Source organism: Asterias amurensis, chromosome 1, assembly GCF_032118995.1.
Source record: "Asterias amurensis chromosome 1, ASM3211899v1".
NCBI classification, from domain to species: Eukaryota; Metazoa; Echinodermata; class Asteroidea; order Forcipulatida; family Asteriidae; genus Asterias; species Asterias amurensis.
Genome location: NC_092648.1, coordinates 9261034 through 9279903, shown reverse-complemented (window position 1 = coordinate 9279903; position 18870 = coordinate 9261034). Strand labels below are relative to the sequence as shown.

Sequence of the window (18870 nt, the reverse complement as noted above, 5' to 3'; positions counted from 1 at the left end):
GAGTTTAGTGAAATCGACGGCTGGGCAGTCATGTGTCATGTGCCTTGACCTTGTGGACATGAAAGTAGCGTCCACAGATACCTTGTTAGCAGATTTCCCCGTACATCCGCCTAAGGTAGTTCATTTGTCATGGCACTGTTCTGAAGTATGTTTGCCTTGCGTTTTCTGAGCCAGAATTCTTTTTTTTTGTAGTTATGAACCATTCCCTCCATCTTTTTCTACCTGTCTTCAATCCCCATGACATTGATCAGCTCAATCGTATCGTTGTAACTCCAAGTCACTTTTTGTCACTTTTCTTTGTTTTCTTTGATTATTTAGGTTGCGATTGAACAGTCGACATGGTCGATGTATTTTGTCAAAATACTGGCAGAAAGAACCATGGTTAGTCAAAAACTAATTTCAATTATTTCTTGGCAACAAAATTAAAACTACAGTCTCTATTAATAGAGTGGCATGTATCCAAAATCTCAAGCTACATACCACCGAAGTAATGCATAACCTTTGACCCCGCAGTAGCTAAGTCGATAACGAGGGACGTTGGTTCAGCTTGTTGTGTGAAACACCATGGTAAAATAGTGAAACGATCCTGGTGCCAGACAGTTGGCGCCCGTAATCAAGGACCTTGGTTGTTAATTCCCTCTTTTTCATCTTGATCGGCGCCTTTTGAATGATTTTATATCAGATTCAGTGCGCCATTACTTTTAATTGCTGTGGTATTATTCTTATTCTTCTTCTTATTATTACTACTGTCGGAACAGGTATTGATTTCGTCGAGATTTTCAAAGCGTGTAACAAATGTTTTTTATTTTAAATGCAATAACACATTTTTTTATATTATTCATAATCTTAAGCTATTATTTATAGCATGTTTTGTATCCGTGTACACAGTAACGAAGACTAGTGTAAACTTGCACTACGTCCTGAGGCCGTTTGTGCCTGATGCTGTCGTAGTTTTTGTACTGTTGATATGAGACTGCATCAATGGCAGACATGGAACGAGGCTATATATATACATATATAAGGTATTCATAAATACCTCAGAAGAGTTTCGCTATTCCTACTGGTGGAGAGTGCGTCACGTGGGTGTGTATAAACTTTTGTTTATGACCAGTAAAAAGTGTTGAAACATGGGCGTGACACGAGAGTTTGCACCTGTGCTTATTACACAGTTTCGTCATTCCTATTGGTCGAGAGAAACGGCTGAGACAATTGTGCCACACAACGCTATACGCGCGACACGCACATCATTCCCTTATGAGGAGTTGTTTACCCGAGGGCCTTGACTGGGCCTTACCATTTCATAGCTGGAGGGGTGTTGTGTTGAAAGAAATCGTTAAAAAATTATAATTTTTGCATTTATTTTACTTTTTGACCATAAGTGTTGATGTTTTTTGACCGAAAAGGTATTTATGAATGGGAATCAAAGTGTGTTGAATCGGTTTTCAACTAGTGGTTTAACCCGCCGGGGCCCGATTCTTTATAATTTACCTCGACTTCGTCTCGGTAAAATTATCAAGAACCAGGCCTCGTTGGGATTAAACCACTAGTTGAAAACCTCTTCACCACACATTGATTCCCTTATTAAATCTCACTAAAGTGTTGATGGTCCAATGGTACCACAGTTTACCCTGTTTATTACCAAGCAAGTGATCTGAGTTCGATTCCTCCAGGAATCTTGACGAATTCAACATAATAATTCATACATTTCACCTTTTTTTTTAGTGATCACGTTGCCTTGGATCGGACGAGTTGGTTTATAAAAAGCCTTTGTAAACGTTTGTTATAAAATGCATATGGTTGGAAAGATGTTTTAAAAGTAGAATACAATGATCCACACAAATTAGCCTCTAAATCGCGTGGTTTTCCTTTTACTTTGCGAACTAACACGGTCGGCCATTTATGGGAGTCAAAAATTTGACTCCCATAAATGGCTGACCGTGTTAGTTGACGAGGTAAAAGGAAAACCGTGCAATTTTGAGGCATGTTATTGTGGATCATTGTATTCTACTTTTAAAACATCTTTCTATCCATATGCACTTTTACAACAAACGATTACAAACGCTTTTCAAAGACCAACTTGACCGATCCAAGGCAACGTGTTCCTTTAAGCTAAATTGCATTCTTATAGCTTTGAAGCTAGTGTAGATATTTGGCGCTTGCATAGTAAGCAAAGAAAGGTGATCGACAGTCATAATTTAGCAACAAGCAGAACCATAAACTGTGCCCTATGTCGGGTTTTAGTTTGCTTTACTTACTTGTGTTCCTGCGAATGCAAGTAAGTATACAAATTATAAAGACACAAATTCCTAACGAATGATTTGCTTCAGTTGACTTGTGTTCAACTCTCTGCAAAAATTTGCTGTAAGAACAGCCTTTGACATTAAAATTTGTTTCGCATACGCAGGAGCTAAGAACCAGGCTTTACTTGGCCCATGCAATTCCATGAGCGATAAAGTAGGCCTGGGCGACTAGTGCGACTAGTGTCATAGTCACAACTATTAAATCATTAGTTAATTCGCGTTTTGATCGTTTTCTCACAGTGTTGTCTGCTGCCGTGCGTACACATGTGTATACATTCGCATGTAAGACACAAGACATAAACAAGTAGGTACTTCTTGGTCACCGTATCATGACTTCACAGCGATAACAAGCAAACGCAACGCAAGATATGCGCGTCATGCGTCTTGTGTTCGCACGTAAGCCTCTGCGTTGGCACGTAAGCCTCTAGGAATACTATCAAACCGGGAATTTCTTAAAGTTGTCATTGGGAGCTGCATTATTTCACAAAAATGACGGATTTGTGAGGAATACATGACCACCAAAACCCACCAAAAATGTATGCTGCCATAGAATGTGAATCTGTTGAAATACGTGACTTCTTGCAGGTAAGATTTGAGAAATGAAGCTTTGAAAAAGTTTTGCCCCAGATACGGGCCCTAATATGTAGGACTCTGTATCTGTGTACAGCACAGAGGAAGAGTCCTACATTATATACACATGTAGGGCTAAATGGAATGGTATCTTACCTCCAAGCCATGCAGTGTAATTAGCCTGTGATGGAGGCTCATGTATCTTGAACATAGTGACAGCTAAATCTTCTCTATACTTTGGTTTCTTCAGGAGCTGATGGACCTCTGCAAGAAGACGGTGATTGAAGCCTTGAAGGATTGATGTACCTCCAATGGTAACAAGATTACTGGCAAGAACACTCCGCATATCAATAGGACACTGCAAAATTATGTCAAAATACATTGAAACTATAACAAAGCATGCACCACATTTTTGTACACAAAGTATTCGTTTATTTTATTAAAGTCACCTGGAAGTGGTATTTTCCAAAATAAAGCTATTGTCACTAAGATTTGTGTTTTAATGAGTGAAATGTAAATAAACAGTTAACTAAGGTTCTAAAAAGTTAGTTCTCATTTAATTTACAAATTTAAGAGTAGGCCCCGACCCGAGAGGGTGCTGTTCGTGACGTCAATCGAGGCGCAATATTTGAAGAAAAAATTTGTAATCTGGCCCCGAACACTACGTCTGGGTACCTGATCGGTATAATGCTTACATACAGAACTACGGTCGCGGAGCAGACTGCAAGCACTACGGCTGCTGTGCGGACGGTCCACTCGGATTACCCTGCATGGTGAATCGCAAGCTAAGCCCTTAAAGTTCAAAAACCCAAATTTTTAACGTTTGGCATACGCTCCTCTAGGTTTGTCACGTCAGACAGGTACCTTCTTTGACTTCCTACTCTGGAAAAGTTGTTGGGATCGCATCATGTTTTAGAATAACTTTTTACTTCATGTCAAATGTGTGGTGTATTTCGAATTCGAAGCACGACGGCTCGAAGTGTTCGCTGCGCAGCGCTGAAAAAGACATCGGACCGGACCGGACCACTATTGCTCTTGTGAGTCTGACTTTCGCCACCCACAACCGCCCATACTTGAAACATTTATGGCGCAATTTACGCCATAACCATTGCGCAAGTGGACTTACGCAGTTGCATAAAGTTCCGTGAAATCGGCTGCTGGTCGGCATTGGCAGAAAAATGCAAAAACAATTTGTTTTTTAAATGTACAAACTCACGACTTGGACCGTACATGTACTTTGCACGTGAGTTTACTCTAAGCATAGCAGGCAAAGTCTGCCTTGATTGACGTCACAAAAGGGGTAGGCGGAGTCAGTCCCCCAAACAACTTTATCTATTTTTCAAACATATAAATCGTGACAAACAATTACTAAAAAAAATACCACACTCTTATATTTGAAAGAATTTTTTTTTTTTTTTTTTTTTCCAGGTGACTTTAATTCATTTATTTATGTAATCTTTTTATGGTCACATGACAACAAGTTCCAAAAAGCAACAGCTAGTTCTTCCACGAAGTATTCGATGTTTGAAACTGAGTATTTGATGTTTGAAACTGTATGTTTAAAAAACATTACTACCTATGAAAGAGGACTGTCGAAGTGTATTATCAGTGACAGTTAATAGAAAAAAGTGTAATTTTTTTCTTGAATATAATCAGTTAATCCGTAGCTTATACATTGACTTTCAAGCCAAAAAGGACAAGTGCTAAAAAATTACATCTCAATAATGAAAAAAAAACAAAAAAAAACTAGACAGTGTTTGTATATTTACAAACACAGCATAAACATAAACAAAATATACATGCGTACAATGAATGATGGCTTTAAAGATATTTGAAATAAGAAACATTGATAAATTTGAAAACTGAGAACGTCAATATGATTTCAAAACTTATTTTTTATCCAGACTTTGTTTGAGAACCCTTTCAACCCTTTCCCTATGTGTGTAAGCAGTATAAGCAGAGTTTCGGTATTAAAAAGAAATCACAGACAATTGCTTGGATTGGTTTTAAAAACCATGACGTTTGCACTGCTAGTACAGATGTTTTCCCCCAGACCACCGAGCTGGTGTGTCTTTGTTGAGAGCAGAGCAATGAAGTGAGCCCTGACCAACGAATCGTCTACTCCATGCAACGAAACAGCCAGCCATGATGCTTTTTGCATTATAACCTTTGTGTGCATTTACTATTTAAAGCCATTATACACTTTCGGTACAGAAAAAAAAAAAAAGTTCACAGATTTACAAATAATTTACAGGGTTTACAGAAGGTAATGGTGAAAGACTTCTCTTGAAATATTGTTCCATGAAATGCTTTACTTTTTTAGAAAACATTAAAACAATATCAATTCTCGATAGCGAGAATTACGGATTTATTTTAAACACGGCGAAACGTGCAGGAACAAGAGAGGGTTTTCCCGCTATTTTCTCCCGACTCCGATGACCGATTGAGCCTGAATTTTCATAGGTTTGCTATTTTATAAGTTGTGATACACAAAATTTGGGACTTGGATAATACCGTTTACCGAAAGTGTATAATGGCTTTAAGTGCCGTAAACTTGGTACTTAAAAAAAAAAAAAAAACACGGCAAATAACTCGGGTGGGAATTGAACCCACAACATCTGCACTGCCAGAGCAAATCTCTAGACCACCGAGCTAGTTTTTCTTTGTTGACCGAAAAAAATGCTCACACTGTGCTTTTGCGAAGAATATGGCAATAAAACAGCATGGACATTCTGATCAATGAACCGTCTGATCAATGGAGCAGAACCGAAAGCCACAGCAGTGCTTTTAGCATTAAGCAGAGTAAATGCGGGTCAAAAGATAACATCCGTTTTCAACAGGGAATGTAATCCTCAGACAAACTCAAGGTGCATAACGTAAACTCTCGCACAAGCGTCAGGATCAAATTTTCACATGCTTGTTGTTTTATGCTTTTGATGGGATACACCAAGTGAGGACACTGGTCTTTGACAATTAACAAAAGTGTACAGTGCTTTTAAATTCTGAAAATTAGGATGGTTATTGAATGTAGTTTTTGAACATACTAATGCAGCATGAAATTTCTGATAACAAAGCACATGGATTTGGGCACTTCATAAAGACGCATAACCTATTAACTTGTGAAACGCAATTAAGTCTGATCCATGTATTGGCAACGTAACAACCATATTCAAGGAGAAACACAATCTTTTGTCATATCATGTAAATGCAAAACAGAATATTTTTTAAAGTTTTCAGGTCTAATGTAGGAAATATTTCAACTTGCTTTCAAAGTTACATGTTTTACCTTGAGAATAGAGTCAAGAATCAATGTTGCTATGGACGTCTCTTCATTGTCCTGATTAAAGAGCACCTCACATGCTGTTTCCCTTATATCTCCACTAAGAGTCAAGATTTGACCTCCATCTAAAGGATATTCCACAGCAGGAGGTGCAGCTGGCCTCTAAAAAAGATTGAAACAAGTTTATCATCAAGACCAATGATTTACATCCAACAACCAGTTTCCAGAAATCTTTACTCTATAAACAGCTTCTGAAAATTAGTACATTACTGTATGAATCTCCCTTTGCAGAATAGCGGCATAATACTACATGAACATTCTTATTTGTGAAGTGATAAGGCATAATTTTATTGTTTTGTTTTTAAATTAATGCCTTTTAGATTTTAAACACAACCAGCAAGTGAATATTTTATGGTTCTGTTTTTTTTCATGAATTACATTAGCTTCATCTGTTGTTAAGTCCAGGGGTCGATCAAAACTCTTCCTAACTTAGGATCGATCCTAGAATTTAGGACGAGTCCCAGTCTTAAGACCGATCCTACGCCAGACCAGTCCTAGGATCAATTTCACAAAACCCTTCTTGCGCAAGACGAGTCCCAAGTAGTATTAAACCCAAAACAAATTCTCGGACAAGGCTAAAAATTCTTTTGCAACGACTAATTGAGCGCTGTATCTCCTACAGTTAATAAAACTATCACATAATTTGCACAGAAAAAAAACAAAAAACGTCTGCCAATTTCTTTTAGCTTAGTGGCGGCAACATGTCAAAATTTATGGTTGATTTTAGACCTTTATGGGTGAACAATCAATGTGTCTGTTTGAATAAAGCATAGGTAAGCTGTTTAGTAAGTATTGTTTGAAGCTTGCAGGTACAACCATGTGTAAATCTCTTTTGTGTGAGTGTTGGCTCTGAGAAGAGCCGGTTTGGTCTTGATGATTCCAACAGTATACTCTGCTCGTCTTCAAGAGAATGCTGGACTTCTCCATCTAAGTTGTTTGACAACAAAGGTGCACTTACACGTATGATGCAGAAAACGTAAAAGTGTGACCTTTGACCACCAATATATTCCCAACTTTCCTTTCACCTAGGGCAACCCCAAACTCCAGTTACCAGTTCAAATGTCAGTTCTAACCCAATTTTCAATCCCCAAATTAATGTGCCCAGTCAAACACAGGTAGCCCAAGATATCATACATGTACTCAGATGCACATGTAGAGTCTATGACTGCACTTCCAGTATCACACCTATCCTAGTACAACTCGATTTGGACCAATTAACCCTTTGACACGCATGCAATATTAAACATAACTCCATACGCCATGAAAATTCAATTGATTTCCGGCCGTTTCCAGAAATTGTTGGATAACTGTCGAGAATGAAATCATCTTTTGAATGAATTTCACAGTTGTTTCGTTTGACTCACCAAATTCAAGCTTTCAGGTTGGAAACATAAGATAGACCAACAAAAACTTGAAAACATTGTTTGCGTATAAAGTGAAGGTTTGTTTACGTGGAAAGTTGTGCACACAAGTTTTCTCAACTTTACTGTCGTCCGACAGAAAAAAAGCTACAAAAAATTGTTGAAAATAATCAAAGCCGCACCTTTAGAAATGAAAACAAATGCCTCTATAACCCACAGATACCTTCTGTACCTAAAACCTTAATTAAAATCATTTCAAATTGCTGTATTTCGTGTGTAAAGACAACAGAAAGTTTGTCGCAAAATAAGTGGGAGACTGCCATTACTGTGTACATGGGCGCATAGTACATACATGTACATGTAGTACATCACCTATACGGTCCACCCACACAGAGTCAACGCACTCCACGCAGAGAAAAAGCACCCACTCGTACATGTGTTGTTTGATTGTAACATGACTTTCGACCTTTGAACCATACGTCATGATTTTTAGACTGTTGTCATCTTGAGATTGCGCTCTATCTACAGCTGTTTGCCGCATTTTCATCGCATGTTTATAACTCAAATTACACAATGTCAAACTGTGTGGGTGCGTGCAGGCAGTATGTGGGTTAATACGCAGAGCGCCTCTGGGCGGTATGCAGGCTAAACACCAGAAGACTTCTACATCAGTGCACCACGTTTTACAAGATTCACCATAACATCGTCAATATTAGTTTTCCGCCTTCTGTTCAACTCCACCCAGCCATAGGCAGAACTCAACACCAACTTCATTATCTACCAATCCAGGCATCACGAGACTGGAACAGGCTCCTGTTGGAACTAGTGACAGCACCAGTAACAGCACCAGTTTTTCAGGCAGTAGCCCTTCTGGCCGTGAGAGACATGCGTCCCACTACCACCCATCAACAGCATTAAGATGATGATTATGTTTTTACTCATACCTTGTAAAATACTGCACTTTCACAACCACACAAAACGAGCACCCCTACATGTATACCACACCTTGGACAAGCAGTTAGCTTTCTAGGTGGTTATTCATCAAGCATCAAGCATCAAGGTAATTATGGGGTGAGGGGTCAAAACTGGCCATTTGTTACATTAACAAGCCCCCCAAAAAAGAAACTTGACAGAATAGAGTTAGTTTCTTAAGTTGAATGAGTCTGGGTAGTGACAGTAAACTGCACTATACCTTGCTTGGGTCAGCCTGTAGTATGCTTTGTTGTATGAGTTTTATCCTATCCATGTTGGTCACAAAACAAGTCCTCACTGTATAAGAACAATATAAGAACAAATTGCAATTGAATGGTGGAAGTTTGCATCAAGGATAAAGAACATAAAGAGCATTGTTTGGTTTTACCCATAAACACTGATGTGTGTTAGCACTGTATCCTTCTGAGCTCTGTGAAAAAAATCACAGGCATATTACTCGGGTGGGATTCGAACCCAGGACCCTTCCAATTCTAGAGCAGTGTCTTACCAACTAGACTACCAAGATTGCCCAGTAGCTAGAGGCAGATATCCTAAATTTTAGCAGTGGGCACTGCAACGATTTTTAATAATAATTAAAAAAATTATTGAAATTTGCATCGGGATAAAGAATATGAAATTTGGGGGTTTTGCCCCTCTCCCAATGGGTGTAAGCACTATATATGTACTCGGTACTTTCCCAAGCTCTGTGAAAACAAAATCACAGGCAAATTTCTCAGGTTGGACTAAAACCAAAGACCAAATGTGACCCGCTCTGTGAAAATGAGTCAGATGTAGGCAATTTCAGGAATTGAGTTATATGCATGGCTGGAAAGAACACATCAGCAGCAGTAATTTGGTATGTGCCTAAGCTTTGGGGTGTATCGCGTTGCTGAGTTACTCCCGTTTGAAATTAGCCACTACACCATTTTTTGTGAAAAACGAAGTACAAGTAAAATTATATTTTAAACTACCATTGTGTTAGACATAAGTATGATCACAAAATTGTTGTATTCATAGCTTTATTGCCTAAAAGTAAGTGTTCTAAAGAATAACCATGCAACTAAAGATCTTAAAAAGAAAAGAAGAAAAAAATGTTTTAATTTTTTTTTAAATACATTTTCCACATTAAACTGTCCATAACTTAATATTGCATTGGGCGACATGTGACTCATTTTCACAGAGTGGGTCACAAGTTGTAATTGATTGTAACCATGGTTTGGTGCTGTTTTCCTTCATTACAAAAAACAGATATGCCAACATTTACTAAACAGTATTCGTGTGAATTCTTAAGCGAAAATACAGTATAACTATTCCAAATTTCAGTTTAAATTCAATACACACAGTTTTTCTATTAAAGAAAAATCGGTTTCACACTATGGTGACTTCAATGTCTTAATAGGTTTCATTTTACAAATCTATTGAGCAGTTCAGTTACTATCAGGAACCTTGCTTACTTGATTGTGAATTATATGGCCATAGTCTGGCAACTTTTGGTGGTTGAGATGACCTCACCACTTTTGAAGGTTGCATGTGAAATGATTTGGTCGCATATACTGACTAGTTTGTATGCCCCCTTATTTATATCCTGCTGCTTTTTCAATCTCATACTTCCTGCAAATGCAAATCTGGGGGAATTGATATGTCCTAGCTCTGTTTTCTATGCGAATGATGCGCAGGACTTCAGCACATCTCATCTCTTCCGAAGTGCATGGGACATTTCTCAGCGGCACAATTCATTTTTAGTGGAAAAAACAAAAGTGTTCTCTAAAATGTAAAAAAGCATGACGCACTACCACCCTTTCTGTGGCACCTGCCACAGGAAGTCGCCACCCAGGAAATAGCATATTTCTAAAAAATGTTGTAAAGTTCCTTCATTTCAGAGCTTAAATACAATAAATGTAAAAACCAGTCATGGAAAATGGTTATGTTGAAAAAATAATTGAAAATAAAAATGCACTATTAGTGATCCCAACCAAGCGGCAGACTTGCCCTTAGCCAAAGATGAAGCATTTTCATTCAACAATGTAGCTTTTTTAACGTCCAAAAATATATTTGAATTGTGGAATTTTGTGTTTTTCTTTGACTCGAACATGACTCGATGTAGCTGGATTGTTTATGCAGATTTTGTTGATTTTTATATATTTTAATTAGGACTGTATAACATTATCACACAAAATATAAGTAAAGGGATATCATGCATCTTTTTGTAAAACGATGTACAAATAGATCTTGACAATTCAAGTTTTTGTGCATGATGAGTTTTGTGATCATGATAAACTGTGTTCAACATTCTTTTAGCTGTGATAACGTAACCCTCCGCCCGTCGGGAGGAGGGTTACGGTATCACAATCTGTATTTCTTTATGATGTTTGTAAAATATTTTACTTTTTATGTGACTTAATTGATTTCAATAAAATTGATTTATTTTGTTCCTTATAAAGTTGTAAGGTTTTTGTTTTAACTTAAACCTCTTGCCAGTAGAACTACCCAAACAAGGGATGTACATGTATGTTTACATGTGTGTGTGCGTGTTGTGCGAATGCTCACTAAAAAAACGCACGCAGTAAAGGTGACAGACGGCTGGTGCCCTTAACCAGGGACCCGCGTTTGCAGTGCTCGTATGAAAGGGGCTTAAAGGAACACATTGCCTTGGATTGGACGAGTTGGTTTATAAAAAAGCGTTTGTAACCGTTTGTTATAAAATGCATATGGTTGGAAAGGTAATTTAAAAGTAGAATACAATGATCCACACAAGTTTGCCTCGAAATTGCGTGGTTTTCCTTTTACTGTGCGAACGAACACGGTCGGCCATTTATGGGAGTCAAAATTTTGACTCCCATAAATGGCCGACCGTGTTAGCCGACGAGGTAAACATGGTAAAAGGAAAACCGTGCAATTTCGAGGCATGTTTGTGTGGATCATTGTATTCTACCTTTACAGCATCTTTCTACCCATATGCATATTATAACAAACGCTTTTCAATGACCAACTCGACCGATCCAAGGCAACGTGTTCCTTTAAGGTAGCAGAGTCCCGGCTATGAAATACCTACTACCTAAGAAAGTAGAGCACCGCTATGAAATACCTAATACCTAAGATAGTTGAGCACCGTTATGGAATACCTTATACCTGAGATAGTAGAGTGCGTTATGGAATACCTAAGGCATCTTTTCAAAACTATAAACTTCATATAAACTTCAGGATTGTTCCGGGCATTTCAGTAACAGCTGAGCTTCATGTTTACATTTTTAAAGATTGTTTCATACTTGACTGTGGAGTTCAAATATAACACAAACTGTGGTTAATTTCTAAAATAGTAGAGTGCAGTTATGGAATACCTAATACCTAAGACAACAGAGCCCTGTTGTGGAATACCTGATATAAATGTAAACGTTGGCTGGATGATCGGTCAGTTTATCATGTAATCGTGTAACCCCTTCCCCCATTTTTACCCGTATTCACATTGAACTCGGAGAGGTCATACTTTGCCCTTCAAAAAGCGGGAAAATCAGCGGGAAATTCTCATGCCTGAAAACCCATCAGAGAAGTCAAAAGGAACTAGTGGCCATCAGGAATCATCTCAGAGCATGTACAATCAAATTGTCCCGTAGGCAGGCCCCATGCAAGTTTTATGCTTTAAAGGGTACACAACAAATCTGCACAATTGCTGAAACTAGAATGTTCACTTAACAAATATTGATTTAAAAAAAGATGGTACAATGTATAAGAAGAAAATTAGACAAAAGCCGTTGACAGCATTCTGGAATGAAGACCATTCAGATTGATTCAGCCTTAGGAACCCATTAGAATTATTAGCAATTATGATTGGTCACAAATACATACAATGATGTAAGCTGGAAAGAAAGAAATTGTATTATTTGGTAAATGCATACATGTTATCCTTATTGCTTAATGCACTTATATGTCAAGTTTGATGTAACATTACCTAGGTGACAGGCATTCATGCAATCAGACATTGTCTAGCTTGTTATAATGGCATCATTAAAGCATTGACTCACCTTTGATATCCTCTAATGTTTCCTCTGGTATGCTACCCATTGCTGATGATAAAGATCTATCTCCATCACCCTTTCCTTTCACCACACCATCTTCCAAAAGTCTACTTTGCAAGTTACTGCCATCGGAAAACAAAAATATCAAATGCTTCCATTCCAATATAATGGTTTTTTTTCAGCCAAATTACATATGCTACTTAAAGGACACTTTATAATGACTCACTTCCATGCACAGTTATGTAAACTATGCATGTCATGCAGATTTTACAAAGCAGCAAATTCTTTTGACCTCTGCCTGGTCACATCATTGACAAATTTGGCAATATCAATGACATACATGTACCCAATTAAATTAGATTAATTTGTCAAATACAACAAAGTTGCATTAATATTATATTGGGCTAGTGTCTAACTTTAAATAAGTGCATTAAGAATTTGAGTGCTTTTTTTTTTAATGGTTGGTCTTTGTGATTACAGTATGATCCTCTAGAGATTAAAGAGCCAATAAAGGATGATCTCAATATGTCAACTATTACCTTTTTATGGCCAAATAGACATCACAGATACCGGCTAATAACCATTTTACTCTCAAAATTTGCATTTAGTAATAAATAACTCGAGTCAAAAATGCACCCGGTCGCGCGGCTTTTTCAGCCGAGAGTCAAAAATGGCTTATCTATTATAATGACCCTGGACGCCAATGACGATTTCAGTTCTCCAGCTTTGGCATTTCCACACCAAATAGCCGCCACTGACGTCACGATTCCTTTGTCGCGCGGGCTTGTTTGACCCCACGTTTTTCAGAAATTTGGCTGGGAGCGTTCTGGAGAAAACCCATTTTTACCATGTTTTAACGTGCGGTAAGAGACTCGTTATATTTTTTATGTTTCCTGAATGGACTGCAGCTGTAAGTAAACTGTAATATCTGTATATTTGAGATAATCCTTTATTGTCTGTTTAAGAAAACAAGCTATAAGCAACAAGTACATGTAAATGAAAATTAAAAAAAAACACTTACCTGTGAATGGCCTTAGCTCCCAAAGGCAAGGCCTGTACTCCCTTTATTATAGGCACACCTTCATAGATATAAACATTCCTGTTAAGGAATACACTAACACTGTCAGACTCTCAGACACATATACCAATAATTTTACAAGTAATTTTGTATAAATGTTGTAAATATTATTTGTTTCTCATACAAAACCTAAAGGTATTTTACACAAAACTGGTAGGTAAATACAAAAATTAAAGTGTCTCACAAAATAATTGTTGTCAAAGAGATCATGTTAAAAAGGTTTGTTCAATCAGCATAAAGTTTACTTTGTTCATATGTCTGTCTTGGGATCTGTGTAAGAAATGGGATGTCCATTAGTGACTGCAAAATGGTACGACCATGTTCCGGAGAAAGTTACAGAGATCGACCATGTCAAGATCCTCTGGGACTTTAACATTCAGACTGATCATGTTATAAAACATAGGCGTCGGGATGTGGTAGTCTTAGATAAGGCAAAGAACATGTGTCATCTCATTGACATAGCTGTAACGGGAGGTTTAAGGTTAGCTTCAAAGGTGATGGAAAAGATCCAAAAGCACCAAGACCTGGACCTTCGAAGGAGATGGACAAGATCCAAAAGCACCAAGACCTGGACAGGGAACTTTGTAAGATTTGGCAGGTGAAGGTGAAAGTAGTACCCAGAGTGGTTGGAGCGCTAGGCAACATTCTGAAAGCACTGGGGAAACATCTGGACGAAATATGGACAAATGTAAGAACAGATCTGTTGCGCTTTTGAGAACAGCATGGATCCTATGAAAGACCCTCAAGATCTAAGGCTACGGGACGTAGCCCGACTCGAGGAGTTACCGGCACAAATAAAAATGTGATCTTTCTTTTGCATGCTGTGATTACATGAAATAATAATATTAATAATATTAATAATAGTCCCTCTGAACAAAACGCCTGTCCAAGTACAGTACAAAATCCTTGAGATGGTGATCAGAAGAATGTGGGGAATAATGATCAGGACAAAACCAGTGGTCATTGGAGCTCTGGGACAAGTGAAGATGGGAATGGATTAATTCATCCATCGATCCCAGGCAACAAAGGAGCACTGTTTAAGCCTGGAGTGGACACAGAAGCGAGCGGGCAGGATTATACTTGGTGCCAACTTATAGTCAATATCCACAAGTGCTCAACTACATGTACCTTGGAGGGCAGGCGCTTTCAATAGTGCCTTTCTTTTGCAAAATTAATGCAAAATTCATCTTCAAAAGTCCATCATTTGCTACATCCCAAAAAAACCCAAGATTTCACCAAGCCCGGAGTTTAACTAAGCATACTGAACATCGCTGTAGAACTGACCAGTTTAAGAATAGTCTTAAGAATTATTTATCTATTACGTATTCAAAATTCTACATAATTGCATTGTTTTTGGACGCTCACAGACAGGGTGCCCTTATTGCTTGGTTAAATTTTACAAAATGTACTAATCTTGTTTTTCTTTGGGAGCCCCACTTCCATTTTTCTGTTCCACTGTCTTTGCTTAATTTTGTCTTGGTTCGAATCCCACCCAAGTAACATGCCTGTGCAAATTTTGTTTCAAAGGACTCAGGAAAGTACTGAGTATGCAGTGCTAACACACATCAGTGTAAGGGTAAAACCAAAATTAGTATTCTCTATCCCATGTGCAAATTTAACATCTATTATACATCGTTGAAGCACCTGCTGCCAGAACATATGATTCGAACTGCCTCTAGCTACAGGGCAATCTCGGTAGTCTAGTTGGTAAGACACTTCTCTAGAATTGCAAGGGTTTACCTGAGTAAAACGCTTGTGATATTTTTTTTACAGGACTCAGGAAAGTACTGAGTATACAGTACTTTCACACTTTCACACATCGGTGTATGGGTTAACAACCAAAATTAAAAATTAATATTTATGTCCAAGTAAATGGTTAACCACAAGAGTAAACCTCATGACATAATAACAGTACAACACTTCCATTACATGTTGAGTGATGTATCATAAAACACATGTTGTCCCACAAAATACTAATTCCTGTTACCAAGTACATGTATTTTATCAAAGACTAGTCCAGACAAGTGGGATGACTTTAAGTGGATAACTGCCACACTTTCCACAATGTCAGGTGCTTGCCCCTAAATGTACCATTATCTTTGGCAGGTGAGCATGTAAGGCGCCCAATGTATAAAGCCACAGCACACAACATTTTGATGTGATAGGTGCTACGCCTGGACGATATGACGATAATATCGTCACGATACAATATTGAAATCAATATCCAATAGCCAATATCGATGCTGGTTTTGAATTTATCGAAATATCGTCTCAAATGATTTTTTTTGTTTCATAGACGATACCTTTCAAAATATCGAGTATTTTCCCAAGAATTTCTTACAATCTCACAGGTAAGTAAGATTTGTTTGAGCTGATGCCGCCAAACTTTGAATTTTAACTTCATCAACTTAAAATTGTGGCTCAACGCACTACCTTGTAAACGTCCTAATATCTAGAAATGGTGGTCTCTCTTTGCAGCGCTGAAGCAGGTCGAACAATTCTTGAAACGTTTATGTGCTGAGTGAATATTTATGACGTAGGCCTGATGTTTCTTCAGCGCTGCCATATCACCGAGCAGTATCCGTCACCTCGATCCCACGGTTAATCTGGTACTTTACTATTGGGGGATGAACGATTTAAGTGTTTCCAAGCCCATGCGTGGGTGCGAAGCTGTAGGGCAAATTCCATTGATCAGAAATCACCACGTTGTCGGGAAATGTCGGACCATGTCGGGCGAACTGAAAATACGGGTTCAACTACTTGCCGTCATATCAATGTCAACTCGTTTGAAGCCTTGGTGCCGTCAACTCATCCTCACCAACTCCAATAATATATTTTAAATCCACAAAAGAGTCATAGAACTGTAAAGTATTAGCCAAAAGAGAATTTTTACTAGTTTAAGGTTACATTTCGGTTACAAAATTAGTGTTTTTTTATCGTGAAAAAAATTATCTCTGGGCGGCAAAGCCTTCGGCCGCCAGCTTGCTTCTTCACATAGGTTGAATTGTACATCATTTGGAACTGTTTTGGCCATAGATCTAAATAAAATATAGCATTGACGGCGAGTTGACCAACACAAGCGAATGGACTGTGAATATCCATGCACGCGTATAATGATGATTGTGAACGCATTGGCATAAAAATAGCGGCACCAGATTTTTGGAGATCGCAACACTCCAATCAATTGAGGTACAAATATTATTTAACTGCTTCAAAGCCAGTGATGTAAAACAAAAAATGTTACGTGTTCTTTTTTATTGGAATATGGATGTTAATTCAGTGATTTTTATCACGGCGGTTTAAATAAAATTTATTTAATTTACGCAGTCATTTATTTTTTACATTATTTTTTTTACATTTAACAGTCATGCTTTGTTTGTCTTCGTCCTTGCGGTAAAACTGTTTTTAGCGTGCGCTTGAGCCATTGTTGTCCCCTTCTGAAGGGTATATTCAATTTTCAAAAATATTCACAATATATCGTCATATCGGCGATATTTACCTGACGATATATCGCCAGTCAAAATTTGCGATATCGTCCAGGGTTAATAGGTGCAAGGTATAGTGTACAATTACAAATTAAATTGTGCTATTATGAAAGGATATTGGCAGGACGATGGTCTCAGAGTAGCCAGCATCAAGGACAAGAGCTGTTTCTATGCCAAGTGTGAATAAAGCCAGGAGATGAGATGGTGCAAAGAGAACTGAAGGAACCTGTTATAAACAAAACAATTACAATTGTACAAGATCATTTCAATTACTTGAAAGTAAACACAATATTTCAAACATTTTGTGCCATTTACATCATTGACACTAAAGGCCTAGTTGTTTGGAAAGCTGAAGTGTTAAGTCAGAATGTTGAAATGTAAACAGCAGGTACCTCTGTGGCAGGTAGCTCTGTTATGTCCATAAATTAAAAAAATTCAATCAAATCCAGTTTGGCAGTAGCACAGTTCAGAATACATTTGTTCCAAAGCTAAAATGGTGTAATTATGCATAGAGGTATTAACATCAGTGTAATAATATTTTTTATCCCCGATGCAAATTTAACATCTCAATACATTTTCTATGTCCTGAATGATCTTTACCTCATAGTGTTTGAACAGAACCTTGGCCAATGTCTCTCTAAACTGTGATGGGCAGAGGATGGACTCGCAGATTACTAGCCTTCTATCCCGAGGGTTTACCAACAGGTGACTACAAAAAAGATCACATCAGAAATACTAAGCTTACTTACAGTAAACAATCATGGGTCTTACTATTTGCATTGACAATTCTTTATTTCTTTTTCAGAATGAACCGTCAACTTATACATAAAATAATCATGCAGATAATTGCATCGTTGGAAACGGTACATATTACAATGACTGGTCTAAACACTGCAATTGCAAACACACAAGCAAGTATAACGTTTTGGGGTTTGATCTTTCTTTTCCAATCACAAACACTGAACAAGTGTAACAAGCCCCCCATGACAGGATTTCTCAGCCTGGATTTCTCCAAGAAGCAAGCATACGTAGTCTACTTGTTCCCTGTGTTTACCTGAGGGCATTGAATTTGGACACAAGACCCATGGGGACAAGTCATCCATGGAGTGCGGCCACATAAGCTGCCAGGAATAATTCTTCCTATGCTACCCGATGTAATTTTCATCCAAACTTCTAAACAGCCATCAAAAAAATATTGTAAATTTTTATTTTTATCCAAGTGTGTAATTCAAGCTTCTAAATGTTTTAAAAAGATATTTTTACTTCAAGAAAGATTACAGTGTGAAGAAATCTTAATATTTGAGTGTCGTATTTCCTGCAGATAAGATGCTAAATAAAAAAATAAAAATCCTACGTACACCATGTATAAGGCGCACCACCGTAAAAGACGCATGCAACATGAACAAAATAAACATAACATAACAATTAAAATTTATAAGGCGCTATTCCATCAAGATCATAGCGCACTAGAAAGAAACTAACTTGGAAAAAGGCGAGTCTTAAGGACTTTACGAAAAGCAGACAGAGTATTAGATTCCCTAATGGCAGTTGGGAGATTGTTTCAAATCATGGGCCCAGCCACACTGAAAGCCTTTTGACCTAGAACTTTGTTTGCTCGGGGAACATTCAAGCGAGTGATGTCAAGTGTGGACCGAAGAAACCGTGGAGGAGTGTAATGTAACAGTAAAGTGGTACCGTATTTTCCTGCGGATAAGATGCGTCTTATCTGACTTTTTAGACCCCAAAAACAT

General features: G+C 37.9%; 1 protein-coding gene across 1 annotated transcript in view; it reads right to left on the bottom strand.

Moving 5' to 3' along the window:
* The window catches only part of LOC139944698 (actin-related protein 10-like), a 44189-nt gene that overhangs the window by 5489 nt on the left and 19830 nt on the right, over window positions 1–18870 (bottom strand). The window contains exons 4-10 of the mRNA XM_071941780.1: window positions 17720–17828; window positions 17238–17345; window positions 13578–13645; window positions 12563–12678; window positions 8764–8840; window positions 6157–6312; window positions 3027–3228 (exon numbers count right to left, since the gene is read on the bottom strand). Coding sequence (XP_071797881.1) covers window positions 3027–3228; window positions 6157–6312; window positions 8764–8840; window positions 12563–12678; window positions 13578–13645; window positions 17238–17345; window positions 17720–17828 — 836 coding nt within the window. The remainder of the gene's footprint in view (window positions 1–3026; window positions 3229–6156; window positions 6313–8763; window positions 8841–12562; window positions 12679–13577; window positions 13646–17237; window positions 17346–17719; window positions 17829–18870) is intronic.